Source organism: Lineus longissimus, chromosome 1 (genome assembly GCF_910592395.1).
Source record: "Lineus longissimus chromosome 1, tnLinLong1.2, whole genome shotgun sequence".
NCBI lineage: Eukaryota > Metazoa > Nemertea > Pilidiophora > Heteronemertea > Lineidae > Lineus > Lineus longissimus.
Genome location: NC_088308.1, coordinates 28389174 through 28410675, shown reverse-complemented (window position 1 = coordinate 28410675; position 21502 = coordinate 28389174). Strand labels below are relative to the sequence as shown.

The window sequence follows — 21502 nt, the reverse complement described above, 5'->3', positions numbered from 1 at the left end:
AGGCAACAAACCAAATGTTCCAGTCCATATTCAAATCGCTGATGTTGGCCCAAAGGCTAACTCTCAAAAACCATTGGGGGTGGTTTCACTTCCAGGTCTACTCTTGCACACGTACTGAGTGACGTTGGATAATCGGCTTCACCAGTTTTTAGCACCTTGGTAGTCTACTTTTCACGAATTCAAGGGAATCTCTCATGTGAACGTTTGGTCGACAAAGTATCCCAGGCGACCAATCGTGTCACCATCCCCACTTACCGTTCTCACCTGCCTGCCTTGCGCAAGCAGCCGGTAAGGCGATCATCGTAACGGTGCATGTGGAAAGTCAGAATCCATCCAGCGCAATCGCTGCGAGCCAACGTGTATTAAACCAAACAATATATGCGAAGGCAATGCAAAAAGTAACAGAACTGAACGCGTACATGTACTGCTTCGAGGGGCAGAATACCCTACATTTTGGCAACCAACGACCGAGTTCGAGAGGCAGAAACCTACATTACTTAGTTTCTTATGAATGATGTCAGTGTGACATCGTCTGGTGGTTGATGTGTACGAGTTGACGAACATTATTGAACGTTGCATGACCTGAACACAAAGTTCCCTAAAAAGCTTGGCTTGCATCGAAGTAATGACCACGACCACACCATAGCAAAAACTCGCAAATGATAAAGACGACATCGTTTCATCGCGTGACTGACAACAAACATCAAACAAACTGCAGATTGCGAATTGTCGCGACCGTCTTCATCAGCTCTCATATGGTAGAATACGAGCCGGCTAACTTCACCGCCTACGCTGTTGCGCAGCCTGTATTAAATCGAATTATCTTTCTAGTGAGGAGATGCAGGCTGGATGTTTGGGGACTGAACTTGTCTTGACAGCGGAATTAATTTGCTCCACGCCTCCCTCCGAAAACAACTGTGTCTTTTGAGGCCAATCGCTCTGCATAGCCCGCGCAGCTGGGACTCAGTGTACGGCCCCTCATTACACCTCTGAGTACACAATCAATAGCTACATGTACTGCATATGAGAAGACGTCTAGCTTATACCGTTGCAGCCGTTACTTGTTTGAAGCAGGTGGAATTGAAACCTCTTGAATCTCCAAGTCAAGAAAGTATTGTAGAGAGAATTCAACTCCCAAGAATTCGCATGTTATGTTGTCCAAGTAACGATGGTGCGAGAGAACTCAACAGAACATGAGTCCATTGCCCTAACCAACCACCGAGTCACAGGGTATTACCTCAGTCAGAAGTTGGCGCTATCATTCCTTTGAGTGAAAATGCGATGATGAAGCTCACTCACTATCAACCAAATGCATTGGAATCCTAATGTGTTCGATCCGGTCCGAATGCATGAATGACCATGCATTGACACCGAGTACCTGGGGAAATTCGCGGTCTGTCATACAAAATGGATGGCTATGATGGATGATACGAAAGCAGGATGACTTTTTATTATTTCCACAGCAATAACGGCGGTACAGGCATCGACAAATGGGAACAATGATTTAGGATGGACACTTGCTCTGAAGTTATGGTAGCGTTTATGGAGGATACGACGCTCAGGCTTTAAATGGACAACTAAGGCGAGCAATTTATTGATCAGGAGGATGAGGTTAGGCTATGGTTACATGCCATTCTACAGTAGTGCACTGTTCATTGCAGTTTAGAGATTTTTATGGAAATTGTGTGGAGAAGATACGTCCCAGTTTGAAGCCATTTTCGTATGACCAACCAGCATATCTATCAGCCCAACTTGTTCATTTGGAATATCTATATCAGTACCAAAGCAACCTCCCAACTGAAGCACTCCTCAGCCAGTTCGTCACTCGCTTTCATTGCGACGTCCGACAACCAAAAGCAACCTTGTATACAGAATGGAGAGAGTCTGCCCACTTAAGCTAAATGCCATGCACTCCGTGGTATCTCTTTCCATAGCAGTCTGGGGAATCCTTACGGTATCCAGACAACCTTTTCAAAGCCATTGACCACGCTAGAGTCTGAACGTCTTCGGAAGACTGTCAATAACAGAGACACACTGGCATTTCTACAGTCATTGCCCATTCAATTATGACCTCAGTGATATGCGGACGATGCACTGGAAATAAAGACTTTAGCATTTCGTTATTGACGTAAAATAGCCGTCCCGGGTAAGGCCATGTGGTTTACTACAGATCTCCCTGTTACCCTTGGCCATTTTACCTCATTTTTGCACAAGGACAGCGAAGCAAGACAGTAAGCTCTCCAAACCTTGTGGGTCAATCCTCCCTCAGTGAATGGTGGACACAATCCGTCAATCAGCTTCTACAACAAGCCTAACTAGATTAAGGCAACCAGCGATCTGATATAAGAAAGGTAATTTCAATTTTGGCTGACACACCTTGGCGGAACATTGAGGAATGATCAATAACTCGAAGCAATCGATCTTCACATGGTGTTCCTTGGCGTTCTACAACTGCTGTACTGATGTCCACTGGGTAACTCCTTCACATGATTGGTCATCAAATTGAAAAATGGCCACGGGATGTGCGCTGGCCCTCGATGATAGATGGGATGTATTGTAACCGTGGGTGGTGGTTATTATCTCTCCAGTGGACGGACTATCAATGATGATTGACGTCGAAATGGACACCGATAGGCAGAATGTGAAAGACCCTTTGAGTTATTTTGGCTTAGCAGTACATTTGTATACAATGTACCATAAGCTACATTGGTCAGGAGGATGAATGTAGGGTATTCGTTAACACTCATGACCTGACATGATATTACTTATCTCAGAACATGCTCACCAAAAAGCAAACAAATGCCTTAAATAAATCTCAGAAGACGTTTCAGTGAGATCGCCGCATGATTTCGGCAAGAGTAGCAGCAAGTCCTACAACTGCTTTAAAATCGTAACAAAATCCACAATCTCTGTTAACAAAAGTGAAGATTACTTTTCTTCATTGTATTCCGTCTACAGCAGCCAGATTGCCAATCTATTTCTTCATTTCGCAAGCCATCGGAGGATGATCCCAGCTGCACTGATATCTCAGTCAGAGAGGAAATGAAAGGACTATCACATTCCTGAACTTCTGAACTGAAGATGATTCGGATTTTTTAATTAAAGCACGAGCTAATGTTCGATATCCCTTGGTAGAGGATCCTATAATAGAGATGGGACTCTTGGGAGCCTAGCGGGAATCTAAAGAACACGTCTTCGCGTTTTTTAGTGCTGAACAGCAACTTTTCTAGATGATTTGAAATCATATTACTTCTTGGTTGTCCCAGGGGTAGCAGAATGAATTCGGTTAAAGATCGTGCTTTTTTAAGTGATGTCTTTTCCAACCACATTTACTGCGGGCTCGTTAGCTAACGAGCAAATATCAGATTGAGCCAAATGGTATAAAATTTGCGTTGTATCCATACTTGCTGACATCAATTCATTTGCCTTTCTGTCGTGTGCATCACTGATGTCACCACCAAGCTTCCAGTCGCTCGCAATCCTTACTCTTCTCAAGACTAAACTTCAAGCATATTTCCAATTTAATACGGTACTTCTTTCAACAAGACATCTAGCTTGGTGGTAAATTTTATAACCTGCCTCGGCAAGTACAGCTGATTTCATACATAATGAATGACTCGTCTTCTTTGTTTCTCACATAAAACAGTTCTTGGTGTATGACGCGAGATAGGCAAAGATCACGTCGCTTGCATCCATTTGCTTCGTGCGTGGGAGGTAAAGCAGATGAAAATAGAAATATGCAATGATTCTTCTCTTGATTTGATATTCTGTTCACGATCATTTTCCACTAAATGCGCAGTCTGCGCCAGATTTAATGATGTTTCCAAACTGATAACTCTGAAGTTGATATGCCGAAAGCCAAATGACTGTGGCCTCAACTCAAAATGCAGTGATTGTGGGTTCGAACCCCAGTCGTCTTACCACTTCGTCCTTGGAAGTGATGCGTTGTAGTAGCAGGTCAGGTTTCCTTAGAGATTCGATTTATTTCGAAATTGGCGTATCATTACGTCAACAAAGTCGAACTCATTTTAAGCGTTAATAAGGAACATTGTTTATAGGTCCCGTGTGTGCGAAGGCTTTACATCTCGCAAGATTCCCCGAGTGAGCACACTGTTAATCTATCTTGGGTTACACTGGGAACTAAATCACTTTGATTTGATTCCTCACATGGAATAAATCAATAAGCCTCGGGGTAGACTGCGGCTGCGGTGTATCCTTCGTCTGCTCTTCATTCAAGTGCATGCCGGAATATCAATATCACTTCCGCTATCAACATACCGTGTATGAATGAATGGAGAGAGCATGGGCTGGTGATCAGTTAAGCTGGAATATGATACTGGTCAAAGGAGCCCATTTAGACCTGGACCTTCACGACCACACTACGCTACAAAAGCCGACTGCACAGAGCACTTGTCATTCACTCGGTCAGCTCTCGGTAGAGTGGGTCTACTATATTGCATCAGCTATGCATTGTTCCACGGTGCATTAGAAGGCCATCTGGGTTTGTCATCACTTGGTAGGTTCTACCGTGGGCCCAAGAAGAAATTATCAACAGTTAATATGCACAAATAGACAAATTAAAGCAAAATAGCAACATAACTTTAAAACTATCAATCAATGAAAAGCAATGTGCCACGTCCAGAATGTTCGCCTTTACTTACGAATGCATACGAATGATGTAACGATGTACCGAAATCATTCTCTATTTCTTTGGCGACTTGTCTGTATTTGATCACGATTTCTCCCGTTCTTACTTGGCAGACGACAGAATCATGCGTTTTGTCACTGTCCATGCTACTTGTCGTGTCAGACACACAGGTTCCCCTTTGAAGACTAAAAGACATGAAACGAAGACCAACAGGCCGATAGGCTATCATAGTAAACAGAGATTTCGTGATGAAGAAGTGAATGTCCTACATCAAGAACACAGACGACTTTGAATCGACATCTTGCCGATGGAATGAAATGTGCTAGGCAGTTTCTCCAGGGCGACCAGCCCAGACAGCCGATAATAAAAGTGATACTGATAGCGATTATCATGGGTGAGACAGTTTAATGTGTGTGGTTTCTCCTAAACCAGATCTGACTACAGATTCAGACGAATAAAAGTCAACGTCAGCCTGTTCTCTGGAGAGAATGGCGTGGCCACTGCCACAGACTACGTTCAATGGAAGTCTTCAGTGGTTACTGCCAATCGACACCGGTTGGAAATAGTCAGATGACGAATGTAAATATGAGTGACCAGCTCTGCGGTAGCCAGTGGCTACTGTCATTAGTAAGAAGACGTGGTGGTCTCCCTCGGGATGCGCAGCGTGGTCCCCGCTGCCCTGAGCTATCAGTCTTTCTGATTGCTCATGAATCAGACCCAACAGTAGTCCTGATCATCTGTAACTTCACGGCAGCCGGAATCGGAATATTCTCTCAAAAGGTCTGACTGGGTGGCTGAAGATTGAACATCTATGGAACATGCTAAATATGAGAAGGTCGTAACAAGAAGGAAATGTGACGAAGTGATTGCCCAGAAACTTGGACACAACAACAGCTACTTTCCAAGTTAGGCTACTCGTGTACCTTGAACCGCGAATAACGCATCATTATGTACCCACTTTCTTACCATAGACCACCATGACTGACTACATTCCATACAGACTCACTTTTTTGAAAGATGGCAAGTGGCTGTTGCTATTTGCTACTTTAAGAATGATTGAGCCCTTGGCAATCCACAAACAGAGAATTAGTCTTAAAACCACACATCCAGAAAAGAATATCTGATTCGGCATGCTCTGTCATTAGATGGCTGGTGGCAATGCATGTCGTTTGCCTCTTAAAGTCATTAATATGCTGTGAACGCTTCTTGCTCGTTAAGGAGAATCGATCGAGGAAGGAAGCTGTACACGGCGCGAGTTGCTCGCTGCCGTCTTCCTGCCGCTGGCGTACACACTCACCAGTTAAAGTGACATTCGATTCGGATGTATTGAGTAACAATTGTCTTTCTGTGGGCGTGATTATCGCTCGTTTCTTTCTCGGCAATAACATTTCCTTTTCTTTCTTATCAGTGCATAATCAAGATGTGATCATATTTCATATCTGGAAAGGGCAATACTCGTAACCGATTGCTAAATGAGACACTCCTCTCTAGTTCGCTGGTTAGACCCATTGTAATATGATAACAAGTGATCTCATAGAAACATATAGGATATTACCACACTTTTAGGGTCGCAGTGTTGGAGTTTTACTTCCATGAGTAGTAGAGATCAGGCTGGCTAGATTTACCACAGATTACCGTACCACTTCTGGTCACCAAAGAAGAAATGGCGAACACAGTACGGAATCGCAGGGTTGAATTGAGAAGTACACAACAAGGTCATTAGTCACCATCATGTCTCGTTGATTCCGGTCGTCATAGTCTACACGACATTAGTGCCAGTCCAAAGAATAATGAAGAACCCGCAGCAGTATTAGCCACCCTGCCACATGTTAGTAATTGAAGATGATACATGTCTTAGCATTTATTCAATCAGCTATGTCTACAGTGATAGATGGTAGTAGGAGGTTCTAATGTGATGGTTCGTCGCCAGTGTAAGCTGCTTTCTGTAGTGTAATGTGTGTGGCTGTAACATGAGTGGTATTGGAGAGATGACTGATGGATCATTAGGGAATGTAACAGGCGATTTGTCCTGTTTGGTCGAAATGCAGTCCACAATTGGTTCGAGCTTTTGTCGGGCTTCAGATAGAGCTGTGGCCTGGCATTTATGTTTGCGTCGTGTGGACTGTCGAGTGCACGTAGCGCATTTTCCTGAATGCTGTCCGAGATCGCAGATTGGACAATATCCAAAGCTTCTCATTGGTGCATTAATGGTGAACAACCAATCGCCAGTCATCTCACAACAACCAATCAAACTTCACGACGCCATTGTCGTCAGTGTGTTGCCGTTCATTTGGAAGAAGAAAAAAACATACAGATTGCTATCATAATTGATCACTATTAGCATAAATGGACATTATGCTACGATCTCCGGCCAAAACTAATTGGTGAATTGACTCGGTTTTCCTGTTGACCGGAGAAATTAGACGAATGGCCGTGTGGCTGTGGTATACATCGTTTACCTTAATCAAAGAACTCGACTCGTCATGGTGAACCTTCAAGCAAGGTCAAGCAAGGTCACTCCTTGCTTGTTAGCCTTGGGTTTAGAGACTTGTCCCTGTACGTTATCAAAAACCATAAAAATATTGGAAGTCGCCACTAAATGAAGAATAGGTTGGCCAATTTTGGAGAAGCAAACATTGTATATGTAACCACTGACATCACCTTCCGGAATCCTGTACAAACATGAGTGCATGTCAGTAGAAGGACCATTACCGCTTTTAATCCCGAGGGTACACATGCTCTGTCATACGATTTCTCATTTAGAACACACAGCGGTGGAGCATGACATCACGGCTTTGCCATCATGTTCAATTATTCATCACTTCATCTTTTCCACCATGCCATCACTGCATTGAGTCGATTCAGCTGATTCTCAATGCATCAAGGTGGACCCAAGGAGGAAAGAAAAGTGTACCGATCTAAGCAGGAAACGGTTGACATCCCCATAGGAATACACCATTCCGGTCTTGGCTAATCTAATCATTGATGAATCTCCAAATGCTGGTTTCGTGATAATGAAATCACTTTTAATGAAGTGTTGACCTTGAAACCCAAGGTGCTTGAAAATGACAGTTATTTTCGATGTTTTCGAAAAAACGTTAACTTGCTTTGAGCGTTTTTCAGCAATAATGTTAAAAAAGTTGTGCTGAGTGTAGAACGTTGGTTCTTCTTCCTTCATTCACCCATTCCCGAAAGCAAGATTTACATAAATCCAAATTTGGCCACCTGATTGGCTCATTTCTAATAAGCATGCCGGAGATGCAGATTCGACACTTCTAAGTAATTGGATAATATGACTTTCTCCAACCCTGAATTCTGAACTTGATTACTGGGCTGGCTTTCTCTCGATTTTACGTTGTTTATTATTAACATTAATGTTTCTCCACTGCTCCTTCAGCGAGTGATTCTGACATAGATTAACAGCTTGTGAGATCAATCTTGCCATAAATTACCAAATACTGAATAGAGTTAAGAGAGAAACTCACAATGAATGACGCACTAGATGGAGGAATTGATTGGCGAGTTTTTCTTCGGTTTGTTTATTTTGCACTCTGATATGCAGCGTTCATCCCGTCAGATATCCGCTTAGTTCGCTATGATGGTGAGTCAGGGGAGGAAAGCTACTTAATTATGCACAGCAAACCAATGGGACTCTATTAACCGCCTTTTAATCATCGCTATCTGTCGCCGCTTGGTATTTCATAACCGAATTGTAACTTGATGTATACAAATTATTGACTTTATCAATTGTGGTAATTAAGCTTGTAAATCAGTTATAAATAAATAGAGAAGTAGTTGTTTTTTGCCTAGATTAATTGCTGCAAGTAGATGTAACAGGACGAGCCAGAGTTAGAGTCTATTGATGCCGTATGTACTTTTTCATCACATATATCACAGATAGCTACTGTAACGTTCAAAGCATGCTACAGTCTGCCGACATGAAAAACTGAGAACTAGAGAACAAAGGCGTAGAAAAACGTTAGCCTTATTTGTATTCTCCGGAATGTCGTCGAGCTGGGACTGATGTTTACTGACGCCTCGTGGAAATGGCATTTCACTGCGCAACCTTTGGGCTAAAATCTTCTCGACATCAACAATAGGCGGGAAGGACTCTAATGCATTAGTTAATCCAACATTCGGAGAAAGATGGCAAGTCACCGTTACAGGTAATGGGTTGGTGGCCTCGACTATTCCGCGAACCAGCTGCCGTCAATGCTTTAATGGATTACCCTAGCTCTGAAGTGACCTCCGTCAATGGAATCCTCCTCGAAATAATCAGTTATCAGCTAATCATTTGGCCATCAGATTAAATGTATATTTCATTTCAACTTCTTCTCGATTGAGCTGCAGAACTGCCTGCCAGGGATGGGGGTTAGGTTCGAATGGACAAATGATATACGATCGTCACCTTCTTCAAATCAGTTACTCCTACCATCGCACCATGTATTTCTTTCTACACGATCTGAGTAAAAACAGCAACACAGATAAAACGCCGAACATTATACCACTCTTACCACTTCGCCTTTCAGAGAATGAGTCTTGATGTTGGTTTCAACCTAAACTTCCATGAAGAAGTCAATGTTATCACAAACGAAACGAAACCCAAGACGATTCTAAATTGACGGAAGCAGCTCAGCCACAGTAATCATTTCATCTCATTTTGATAATCGCTGAGAGTGTTGCCAAGATGCATTAGTACATCTGCTTCTGTGAGTGTTTGACGACATCGCTAACCGATGCAGGCATCATCTACATGTAGACAGAGGCAGTCAATTACTTTCCTTAATCATAATCATATCAGTGCAAGATTGGCAAGTGTATACTGCTGTGGACTGTCTTCACAGCAAAGGATTCTCATATATCACATGAAAATGCTCAGTGTGGCATCTACATGGTATCTGTGCAGTGCAATTCGCACTATGCGTGCCTTTTCGGCGTACATATCGATTGTTCCCTACCCCGCTGCTGTCAGCTGCCGATTTCACATAAATCCCTTTACTGCCTCGATCCCGAAGGCTAACCTCAATTAAATCACACAATCCGTATGTCTGTGCCATCTTAACTTCTGCCCCTCATTACCTCTGGGCTAGAGATATGCATAGGTTCCGGGTACTATCTTCCAGTGTGAATCACCGAGCGAGGTATCGTCACTATTAGAGATTTAGCAGATTAGACACTTTATTACCAAATCCGCTATGATAATAGGTCGATATATTTCATCTAATGTGACTGAGATGTCTGATTCAACTTTCAAACTTGTTCTAAAATGATCTTCCAAATGTGTTCTTCTGCCCGAAACGAAGCAACGGCGGGTCTCGCCCATTCTCGTCGTACCATTGGTGAAGGAATTCAAGCTACCCCTCCAATTTCAGCGAGTTACGTGAACGAAACAATTGTTGCATTATTCTCCTGCTTCATACACTTCATGTCTCCTAAATAAAGTATTTTCAACCACGAATGGCAATGTCACCCTTCCTCACACTTCCCATGACCTCCGCTTGAACATGTCTGGTCCCACCATCTGATCCTCTGCTACGACCAAGTGCTAGCCACTATCCACAGAACCACTCTCTTAGTTCATATTTCCCATTCATTTTCGATAATCTGAGTGTATGATGTCTCTAACTGCTTTAGCATATTGTTTGTGTTCAGCAAACATCTCATGTAATGCTCCTCCATCTTATAGATAGCAATATGCTCTTACTCGGGAGTAAGGAGATGAAGCAGTGACTGGTGGAGTTACTGCAGAAGCGATGGTTATGTCTGCAACACTATTTCTTATTTATGGTGTCTGATGATGGCTTCCTTTTATGTCAGCCGACTTTAGTGTACGCTTTTCCAGTGTGCCTGAGATCTCAATTTTATCATACGTTTCACCCTTGATGTTGACTCCCTAGAAGAAATTATCACAGAGACTCTCTGGTATGGGCGGAAAGAGGCAAATGACAATTCCCGAGTCGTTTTCTTCTGTTACTACGGTCTGTTGAAAAAATCACACACAATAATGCATTTGTACCGCATCCACGTGTATTCTAAGACGCCTTTTGAAGGATTTCAAAGTCTTAATGTAACACGACATGAATTACTACGAGCACAAGTTCCTTCATTAAGAAGCTAGGTAATATTTGCATCCTCCTCCCTCTCCAATCGCAGTAACTAAACGTGCTAAGTCGTCGAGCTAATTACTCGCTAAATGAGCTTTAGCTCTTTTGCTTCCTTTGAGATTGAAAGAAAGTCAAATTCGTGAGCTAATGCATCAGAGCAATAAAAGCAGTTAAGTAGCTAGCTACATGTCCTGAGTTTTTAAATTTTGCTCAATCTTAATTGGCTTGACTTATTCCATAAAGTTAAAGATGGGTTTTCAATGTAAAACATAATCTTTTGTTGCCGAGTGTTTTGCCGCATCAACTTATTAAGACAAATACTGTTAGGACTTTGTGTGGAAAAGACTGTGTGCACAAGGTCATCCCATGAAAGGTTATCAGGATAATGAAGACCTTGATTGTAAATTGTCAACACTTAAGCATCGCCGCTTTAAACAGGACACACAACTTCCGTCAGTCTTTAGCCTGAAATCAAGGATAAAATATTCTGGCCAATATCAGCGACCTTGGATTGTAAGCCATCGAATAAGCAAGTAGCCATTGAGTTGTAATAAAGCAGAGTTCAGGGATGCAACTATCGCTATCAATATGCGAGTGGGGTAAACCAAGGTGTAAACGACTTGTGGAAGAATGAGGTCATTATCTCACCTGTTTCTTGCCAATCAGAGTCACTTAATTTTGACTAGAGAAAAATGTTATTCAAAATGAACGTGAGGTCGAACCCCAGATGCAGCTCAAGAAGTTGGGTCCGCCACACAATCGAATATTGATCTAATTTGCGAGTAAATCGAAGAGATCAAGAACAAGAAACAATATTAGATAGTTTGATGTGGCAGGGGAGATACTGAGTGAATATGATCGATGGCAAATCTAAAAACCCTGACAAGTTGATATCTCTCGATAGATATCAACCTAATTATGGAGTATCTGTGATGGCGGTAATCAGAGATTGAGGTGATTACTACAGCAACACTCAAGCTGTGACGCGAACAACCCCCAGAATAAACCTGAGAGTATCAATTTGGAACTACATGTACTTTCACGATTTGATACAATGAGTTTTAAGATCTGATATTTTGAGCGGAAAAATAATGGCCGATCTCCCACGTGAATGAGAATATGGAGTCTTGCATGCATCATGAATGCACCTACGACATACAGCGCTTGCGTGGAGTGCAGTTTACATTCGCTATCAAATGGCGTCTCAATTGAAGATCAAGCCACACAAGTGTGAATCAGGTTGATTGATTGAAACTGAAACCGAAGGCTGATTCAAGGTCGGGATTTGCAGTGATTAATTATGAATGGCGATGGATGTGTGGGACCCCAGAATGAATGAGGTCGTTTAGCCAGATTGAGTAATGGCACAGAGAGACGGCAACATCTCCGTGGTGTTAACGGCAGTGCATCAGAGGTAGTCCATGGAGTTTGATCAGCCTTACAAATGCTGCTGCAGCGATAGACAGTCAACATTGCCGCTGTACCCAGGAACCACACCGAAAGATACAATAGGCACAGAAATTTAGCATCCCCAGCGAAGATGAGTTTGGGCTGTTCTGCTGGTGGCGTGCTTCAATATGGAACAACAAGAGAACCAAAGCCTTGTCATTTGAGGGGTTAAAGAACATCAATTACAGGTTATTGAGCCGGTGATGAATTGGCCATTATCTCAGGCAATCCCACAGATGAAGCACCTTGTATATATTTACTCTGGATATTTGGTCCAGGCAAGGAACGTGTCTATCTGTAATGAAGCTTTATTTGGCTTAGCGGTCCGTCAGCTCTATATTGCCACTCATTCCCTCCTTAGTCTTAGTTAACTGATGGATCACCAGTAAGCTGGGATGCACTGAAATATCATATCAAGGATCAGGAGGGGCGATTTGTCAATAATAACAACATCAAACCAAAAGTTATGTTAGCAATGCATCCCTTTCCATGCAACAGAACATTTTACAAGAAATGTCTTCAATGCGACCTTGTGATTGGCTCATTTGATGACTGCGGTGATGCGGAGTGTTTTATCTCTGATTGGACGATTGACAGGTTTTGTTTACACTTTAAACGGAATATCTGCTTAAGGCTGGAGAACTCACAACCATAACTTCGCATTTCTCCAAGACTGAGTTCACTGTATCAACCAGCTTTCTTCACCATCGAATTGTCTGGACTCACAATGATCACAACGATTCAGCGAATTAAACCAGTTGATAAAAACTGGAGCCTCCTGACCACTCCTCTAAGCTGTTGCTAATGTTAATCAATTCATTCGCGAGGCACAGCTTTCTACATGGGGATGCATGTAGCACGGCAAATGCAAATGGTCAATTAATCCTCCCTCGACAAGGTCGTGCAGCACAGTTTCATTAAAGGAATGAGCCAGGAATAATGGCCCTCGCATAATGTAATGCTTATTTCATTACTCTCTGGAGTAGTATAAAAATCATATTTAGGAGGAATATATCACCATCTTAGCACATAGCAAGAAAGGTAAAAAGAAGCACTATTAAAGGCCAATGTAGATTATGTAGTGTTCACTGGATACAAAGCTTTGCTTTAAGGTCTTTGTACACGAACTGTACTTGTTAATGTCCAAGGTAATCTCTTTCATCGTTTCATTGTGCATAGTCATCAACAGCTTTGCATCAGTTTCGGTTGCCCACAATAGCTCAACAAGGTGACAGCTTATATAATGCTAATCGTCTCTATTGTGGCGATTCCACCGACATGGAACACGCCTTGCCAGTTCTCCCTCATGTTGGTTCCGCTTCAGTGGACATCATGGAATATGTTCAATTGGGTCAAAAGGGGTGTTATTTCAACCTGTCATCCCTATCACGGTAATAAGTATATCCCAATCACATTGTCTTCTGGAGAAGCGGAACCAACCTTGAATTAACGGTGTGCTTCGTGTCTCATGAAGCGCAACTCTTGTCACATGCCTACTCCTATTCTCATAGCTGAAATACTAGGCACACTTGATAACTCCTCTAGTGTCAGAAGACTTCTTCCCACATTATAACCTCGCTGGATGACTTTTTTCAACAGAAAGGAAAGTAACTTACTCGGTTTCCACTTACATTTGTTGATTGCTACACAAACTCTACCATCCAATCGTTTCACTGTACGGAATAACCACATAAAATACAATTACTCTCGATGCATCTTATACGGCCGCCATTCCGTCCATAACGTCAATAGTTTCTTTTCTCGACTTCTGCATCGTGAGCGAAATTGCATGCAACTCTATCGCATCGTGTTTGTTGTGGAGTTTCTTCTCAATCCCAGGGTGGTTTTGTATATCGGGCGGTCCAAGACCTAATTTATAATCTATTAGATGTAGGAGCCTGTGGCTACTCCCGGCTGACACAGACTCAAAGGTTCGTTTCTTTCTGGTTTGTAAGGATGCCTTATAAACGATCTTCTATGTAACGGGAAAAGAATAAAACATCGTATTCTTGTCAAGTTAGTTGTGACGAAGGATCTTACAAATATTAACTTCCCGATGATAGAGTAATGTTTTTGTGTAAACGAGATTGCAGTGCCTTAAGTGACTAGTCTGCTCACGACACTGCTGATAAATGGCACCACAAATGCTATCAGATATAATTCTAAGGACGGCCATCTGACAATACAGGGTGAAGAAATATAGCGTTATTGATCAGGACAGGGTAATGACCTTTCTATAAATGACTGTTGTATTAATGTCAGAGTCATTTCAGATGTGAGTTCGTGCTTTTCGTTCTACAAATCAGACAACTCGTGATGTTGGCTACATGGATTGGGCGCCTTCACAGACGCCGGCAAGAACGCCGATGAAAACAACAACAGTATGCTACAGTGCAGACGATGCACGCTTAGTTTTGCAAGTGGAACCATTCTCGTCCCCGCTATGCTTTAGGCCACTGCTTTCAACTAAATCAATTAACGACGAAGTCCTCTGAAATGTTTTAATCCAAGTTGACAGACCGTCTGATTTAGTTGATCCATTCCAAGGCACGTCTCCTCTCCTTCGCCAATACCCATTTCTCCTTTATCTTAGTAAATGGCTTGTCAATTATTAATGAATCATATTCACAGGATTTTCAGCAATATTGACCACATACTACGGTACTACGAGGAATGTTTTGATGGCCTGTGTGAGAAGCAAATCGTGCAGATTGAAGTTTCTGCCGTGAGGAGTGTCGTTAGATACAAAGAACAGGAAAGGAATTCTTAGGTGACCTTCAGGAAGAAGAGGTCGTCTTGCTGGACAAAGCAGGATTTCAAACAGGCAGAATGAATGTGAAGGTGAGGGTGAGGGTGAAAACAGACAGCGTAGGAGCTGAAAGGGTCTCAAACACTGTCAGCTATCTGCTTTGTTCCATATGTGAAAGGAAAAGAACATGACCGAATTCCAAAACGTCCGCTTATTTCTGAAGAACGGAGAATGTGACCAAATGATATTTGACATACGCTACACGAATCAAGCTGGGATTTCTCTCAGTATTCACAGCGACAACAACGACAGGATGTAAAATAGTCTCACTTGCTTTCTTCAAAAGATAAATCCCTAATCTGTCATCAGCCGTTTAAACCACAGCACAACCTTCGGACTCAAATCTGGCTTGTTATTCTTCAGTTGCTTCGTAGATGCTTCAGTCGATGGCATAAGAACGTCAAAGGCGAGCGATGCCTGTCTAACGCCATTAGTTCCGACGTTTTAAACAATTATTCAACTACCATTTCATTCATGCAGTCTGGTAAATCTTATTCATTCAAGTCATGGACATTAGATTCTAATTCACCAGTTTATGGCGAGAAAACCATCACCTATTGTGGGATAGGCTGCTTGGTGAACCTGAGTCGGCGGGGTAACATGAGGGTTCAGGAGCGGGGAGGATCTGATTTGGGCGGGACCAGTGCAACGATGCAGTAAGTAACTCATTTAAACTGCTGCTCATAGTGAGAGGGAAGGCAAGGTGTCGTCCATATATCTATTCCGTAAACTCGCAGAAGTGGTCTAAATCGACTGTGTGGCTGGTCAGGCAGGTTTTTGTTCCTTGAAGGACAACCAATCTGGTCACGTCACGGCTCAAACATGTGCCTCAACATCTTTTTTAACTCAGAGATTCGTTTGTGAGAGAACACTTCAAACATATGTCTACTGCAGTTCCAAATCTCAAGGTGACATGTTGGCTATCACTCTGGAGACATTGATGAAGAAAGGCTTAGCTGCTCCAACCGTTGATAACCATGATGGTAAGCTGAGATTATAACTATTCCTGGTGAATCCTATCAAAGTGATGAATACAGCTCTTCTCCCCAGCGATGATTAAGACCCTGGTTCAGCAAATTTGGCATGGTTGTTGACAAAGGAAGACATTGGGGAAAAGGGGGAACTTTAAGTCGTTTTCCATGAACTCGAGGAGAACACCTTCCATAGGATATGTCACACAACATGGAATGTTTTGCGCCGTGAATCCTAACTCTCCAATACATCTTTCATGAGCTCAGACATCGTTATGATGTTTTTCTCCAAAATTGAAGAATATATCTTAATCAGGTGTTACTGCACTGAGATGTTCAATTATTTATAGAATGTAACGGATGTGTTTTGAAACAAATCACCTCCGCTTCTTCTGGGCCAATGTCACCTTCACTGATCCAAACATTGCTGAGAGTACAATGACGGAAATCAAGCTATTGTTTTCAGCCCGATGGGAGGGTACTGAATCTTGTGCTTTGCCCGATTTCGGCTAGTCTTCACTGTACAGTAAGGCAGCAGTGTGAATTGAGATGGCTCAACTCAACTCCTCTGGGAACAACATTGGTGAAGATGGACACCCGAGAATGGACATTATCTTCCACCTATTTTCATCTTAAAACCATCCTTTCACGACGAAGCTCTGTCTCAGCAGAGTACATAGACTCAAAGTGTACACCGGTTCTTCTTGAAATTCCAGTCAAGAATATAACATTCAACCCTTAATATCCCATAGAAACCATACATATGGATAAAAGTGGCCGGCAATCTCCGCACCTACAAATCCCACTCTCCCCTGAGGTCTGAATGTACAAGATATGGCTGTGTCGCGCCTTGTAAAGGCCAACCAATGGACGGTGGATGAATAAGTGATTGAATAAGCCATGATCCTCTATCACTCGTTTATCATACACACTGCAATGGCCAATGCTCGATCGAAGCTTAGATGGGATGGGGTTAGTGGAAGGAGATGCTTTCTTTTCCAATTGATTGGACAACCACGTTTGGCAAAAGCCCGAGCATCAGCCATTGGGAGGATCGCTTGTGACCTTGGTGGTTTGCTCCAGTGGTAGTGGTTCTCGATAGGAAAGGCAACCCAAATCATGCATCGCCCTCTTCAACCACAGCAAGAGCCAAGGAAGGGTTCATTTGTATATTCAGAAATCCACATACCTTCTTCATGGAAAGAACACACCGTCTTTTTTTGTGTTCCAATAGGTATGTCCTTCTAATTCTACCAAATAAAGCGACCTAATGTTAAGGAAAAGGGAACCAATTGGCAAGACTGGAGGTCTGCACGCGACTTACTGGTGTATGGACAGTCAGATGGCTAGGGAACCTGGTCGGGTCCTCCTACAGCGCCACTGTAAAGACGTCTACTAGCGATTCATCTGGTTCTGCTCCGTCTCCCATTTCTCTTAAATAGCGTTAAACAAAAGCCTATTTCACTTGGAATAGCTGTCTCCTCCTATCAGCGGATGGACATGCAAGCCTGGTCTTCCAAAGGTGATTATGTGTTCCAGTCTGAGTACACTTTGTCATCTCCTATGAACTTACCCAAAGATGTATATCTTCACTTTAAATACCATCAAGGGAGAGAAATCCCATTTGAAGATCACTCTCGCCATCAAGATTGCTATGTGATGAGTTTGTATCATGTATACATGAGGAGAATTGCGAGCTCTTTACTTCACTCATTGTATTCAGAGTAGGATGGACGAAGTGGAAGCCGACTGAAACGTATCAATACGGAAGAAGACTGCTACTATGATCATTGCACTCATTTCTCCTAAGGAAATTAATAAGCAGAGGAACATAGCTGAAGGTGGGATCACATTTTCTTGTACCAACAAACACAACTACGGCACTGCCTTCTCCGATTTCTCTCGTTAGCGAGTACGACTGCATCCAAACGAAGACGATGACACATTCTACCGAAGGTTTATGTTGGAATATCAGGAAAAGTCATTTGGATGTAGTCATTCGCAGAAAAAAACGAACGGTCTGGAATTCTATGCAAGATAGTCGATATACATTAGCAGCGGTTTCAACAATGACAGCAACAGCGAGGACTGGAAGAAGATTGCCAGATAAGCAGATGAGTAAGGTCTGATGTTCCTTTCCAGAATATCGGACCCTGATGCTGGCATGGATCATGTCCCGTCCCAGTGGAAGAGGTTGCACGATTAGAACGATCTGATATTCCTGCCCAGAGTATCGGAAACTGGCATGGATTATAATATTGATCGGTGCAAGCATCTGCATAAAGTAGCCCCGATACAATCTACCACAGTATGGCGATGCATAAGAGATGAGAGGATGGCCTCTTTTTTCTCTCACCATTGACGGCAAAACTTGTCAAGTGAACCAAGAAGAGAGATAAGAAGTGAGTAATATGGCTTAGGTGTAAGGGGGCCGTTTCTCCTGGCTAGGCGTGATGGAGTACGGGACATTCTCACATCTTGGTGCCATCAGCTGTTTTCCTGAGCATCTGCAACTGATGGTGTGATCAATGTTTTAAAAGCAACACAAGCGAATCAGCTAAGATAAGGCGAAAAAACTAAAAATGGCCGAAAAGTGAGTTAGGCAATTATGGTAGGAGGGTGACGAAAGGTGGAACGACTGACACTTCCTATACAAGTGGCCTTTTTCGTAGCATCTACAACAGTCCTGAACTTATATGGTTACTCGCAGCAAAACCTCTATTGAATACAATGTCATTGATACCTAAACCTATATCGCTACTAGCTGTCAATTGCAATCGCAATCAGCAAGTGTATGCACCATTATCATAATTGATATGATTTGCAATTCAGTAAGTCGAGTAGACTCTATTCCTTCGCAGCTTTTTTTCTGTCGCGAAAGACCAGTCGTGAAATACAACGCTGACACAGCGACGACCATTGTTTAAATTTGCAACAGACATTCAATCTCATTTTTCCAATGCAGAATGCCTCCACCATATAAAATCATCTTCTGAAGAACATTTCTCGCCATACCATCTTGATTTTCAATTTAAGATTCCCCTGAGCGCAACACAGCAAGCTGAATAATATGTGAATTCATTATTGTTACTGTTGCTGTGTTTTGGTTATTAGAAGGCAATTGGACCAGGGGATTTTCTTCACGTTTCCATAGTTACAACTGGGATAGACGCAGTATGAAACCATCCATGAAATGGGTGGAAATCGAAATGACTTTGACTCCTCTGTTATAAATCACAATCAGCGTGAGTGCAAACAATGCGAATGGTAACGAACCCCAACCCTGACGTTGATAGAGAGCAAAGCATGACACAGCATATGAATGAAGTGTTTGATGTTCAGATGACGAATCACTGATTGGTATTTGCCCTCAGTACTGCCGTTTTCCGTCAGGGTTCCGGTCCACAACTGTATGACGACTTGTTAAAGTGTAACCAACTAAAGTCCTTATTTGTCGGATACGACATGGTAACTCAAGTGAAAAATAGGAGGAAAGTGTTGTCATGGATACCATGTACTGGGCCATTGTCGGAACTACCTCCAGCGTTTTGTATACGGGAGTTTATATGAGCGAGCGACGCTGGCGTGTATGGTGAAGCCGCGGTTCCTCTCCTCCGCCGGGTACTAGGTGCTAGAGGAGGAAAAACTTATGCCGACTTCGAGAACATCTGCGTAGTTGTTATTGGACATCATGTAGGAAAGTCGAGGAATAGAGCTGCAGTGTGAAGCGGTTGCCCAGGGAGGAACGGCTTAGGCCTATAGCCTAAATCGTCGGGGAAGGATCATGTTGACCGACCAAGTGTTTGACATCCCATGCCCCTACTCGTCAAATCTTGATTCTGGGATATTAGTGATACAGACCACAGGGAGGATGGTTGGGGATAGAACTGCTTGAGAATGGAATAGATATATAAATGATGTCTCCAGAAAAAGGTATCACTACAATCAGCACGATGGAAGGAGATCTTCTTTTCCTCCTATGTATTCAGGCTGTAGTGTTACGTTGATGACTAGCTGAAATGGAGCGTTGAATAGCAAGGTGTCTGAAAAAGCTACATCTGACTCATAGAGTCAATGTATCAATGTCAATGTCAATACATCTGAAGGCTTTGATGAGAAATCTAAGTCGTTGCTTTAACATATGCCTGAAGGTGAATCGAGAAGACAGAAAAGTCCCGACGGTACTAGCAGGGAACAATCCCCTTTAGGTAGAGTTGGAAGAACCTCGTGCAACTTTGGACATTAGTTTCGATTGAAATATTTATGGTTTTCCTTTACATTTCTACCACTGAGGGGCGGCACATGTATATACTCACTCACTAGTATACTAGGACTGTTACACCGATGGAAATAGCTCGTTGCAACGAATTAGCACCAATGGTTACAACATCAAGATTGTTAAAAAGATTGATGCGAGAACGTACCCATATCTACACATTTTCTCCACAAGCCAGAAGTGGTCCTTCTGAATATGTCTGTCGCGTTCACTGGTTGCTTTCTAGTTGAGGGGTCCGAGTCTATGTCGTCCACCCTCTCGACTGTGTAGAGCCAGTGGTCCGTGGCCACCCCTATACACAGCAGGACAAAGGCAGAACTAGCACAGAGACTGGTCATGACGGTTAGCAGTCTTTTTTTGCCGCAGCAGCCCATTGCATGAGAAACATGGAGGCCGAAATGAAGAGATGTACTAAAGGCGTCCACAGGCATGAAATGGGCTGGGCGAGTGGATAAACAAGGGGTAGGATCCTTCTCCTTATATCCTGAATCAATCACATCCCGAAAGAACCCGGCCAAGCATCAAGCATGAAATAATCTATATCCCTAAGACCAGGGTGGCCCCTCTCCCTGTATCCTTATGTTTGGTGCTAGAGTGTAGACTCCCGGCTAGGTATGGGGTAACCTTTTGAGAATCCTTGAGTTAGGAACAAATAGACATAAACAGAAGGAAGCACATTAAACGGGGATATCATTTTCTGAATCCAATTGTACGATCTGTATCATATCCGATGCCGGTTTAAGGCAGGTGTAATCCGTCCTATAGATCCATGAGTTGGTCTCCCCGCAGCGCCGTCGTGTGCCACACTCGCAAATACCTCTACCGGTGTGGAAACGATAATCTCAACAATAAAACTCCTTACTACTAGGTTCGCGTTAACGACCAGAGATGAGTGGTCTATCTTGATATTCCTATGCAATTTCAATGAATCTCCAGCAATCCACAGTATATCCGATCCGATACCTCCAATGCGCTCCTCCTCAGCTGTGTGTAAACTGGTTCCTGACCACTAGCTTGTACACTTCTCTCTCAGATCAATATCCCGAGATTCAGCCTCTACTCGCACCTTCTCTTACATGCTCCTTGCCCGAGCCGCCATTCCCATACTCTCGGAGCCGCTTAATCAAACCGTTAACACGATTGCATCCATTGGGGGAGCAGACTCAGTGAAAGTGGCGGGATCGTGTCATCATTAAGTCATTCCAGCGTGATTACGTTATGTAAAGCCCGAGTCCGTCGCGCACA

At 43.0% G+C, this 21502-nt stretch overlaps 1 protein-coding gene across 1 annotated transcript in view; it reads right to left on the bottom strand.

The window, feature by feature from the left end:
- Nucleotides 1-21502, bottom strand: part of LOC135496098 (voltage-dependent calcium channel gamma-5 subunit-like) — a 42101-nt gene extending 20599 nt beyond the window's left edge. Inside the window, exon 1 of the mRNA XM_064785236.1 lies at nucleotides 20406-21502. Coding sequence (XP_064641306.1) covers nucleotides 20406-20688 — 283 coding nt within the window. The 5' untranslated portion in view covers nucleotides 20689-21502. The remainder of the gene's footprint in view (nucleotides 1-20405) is intronic.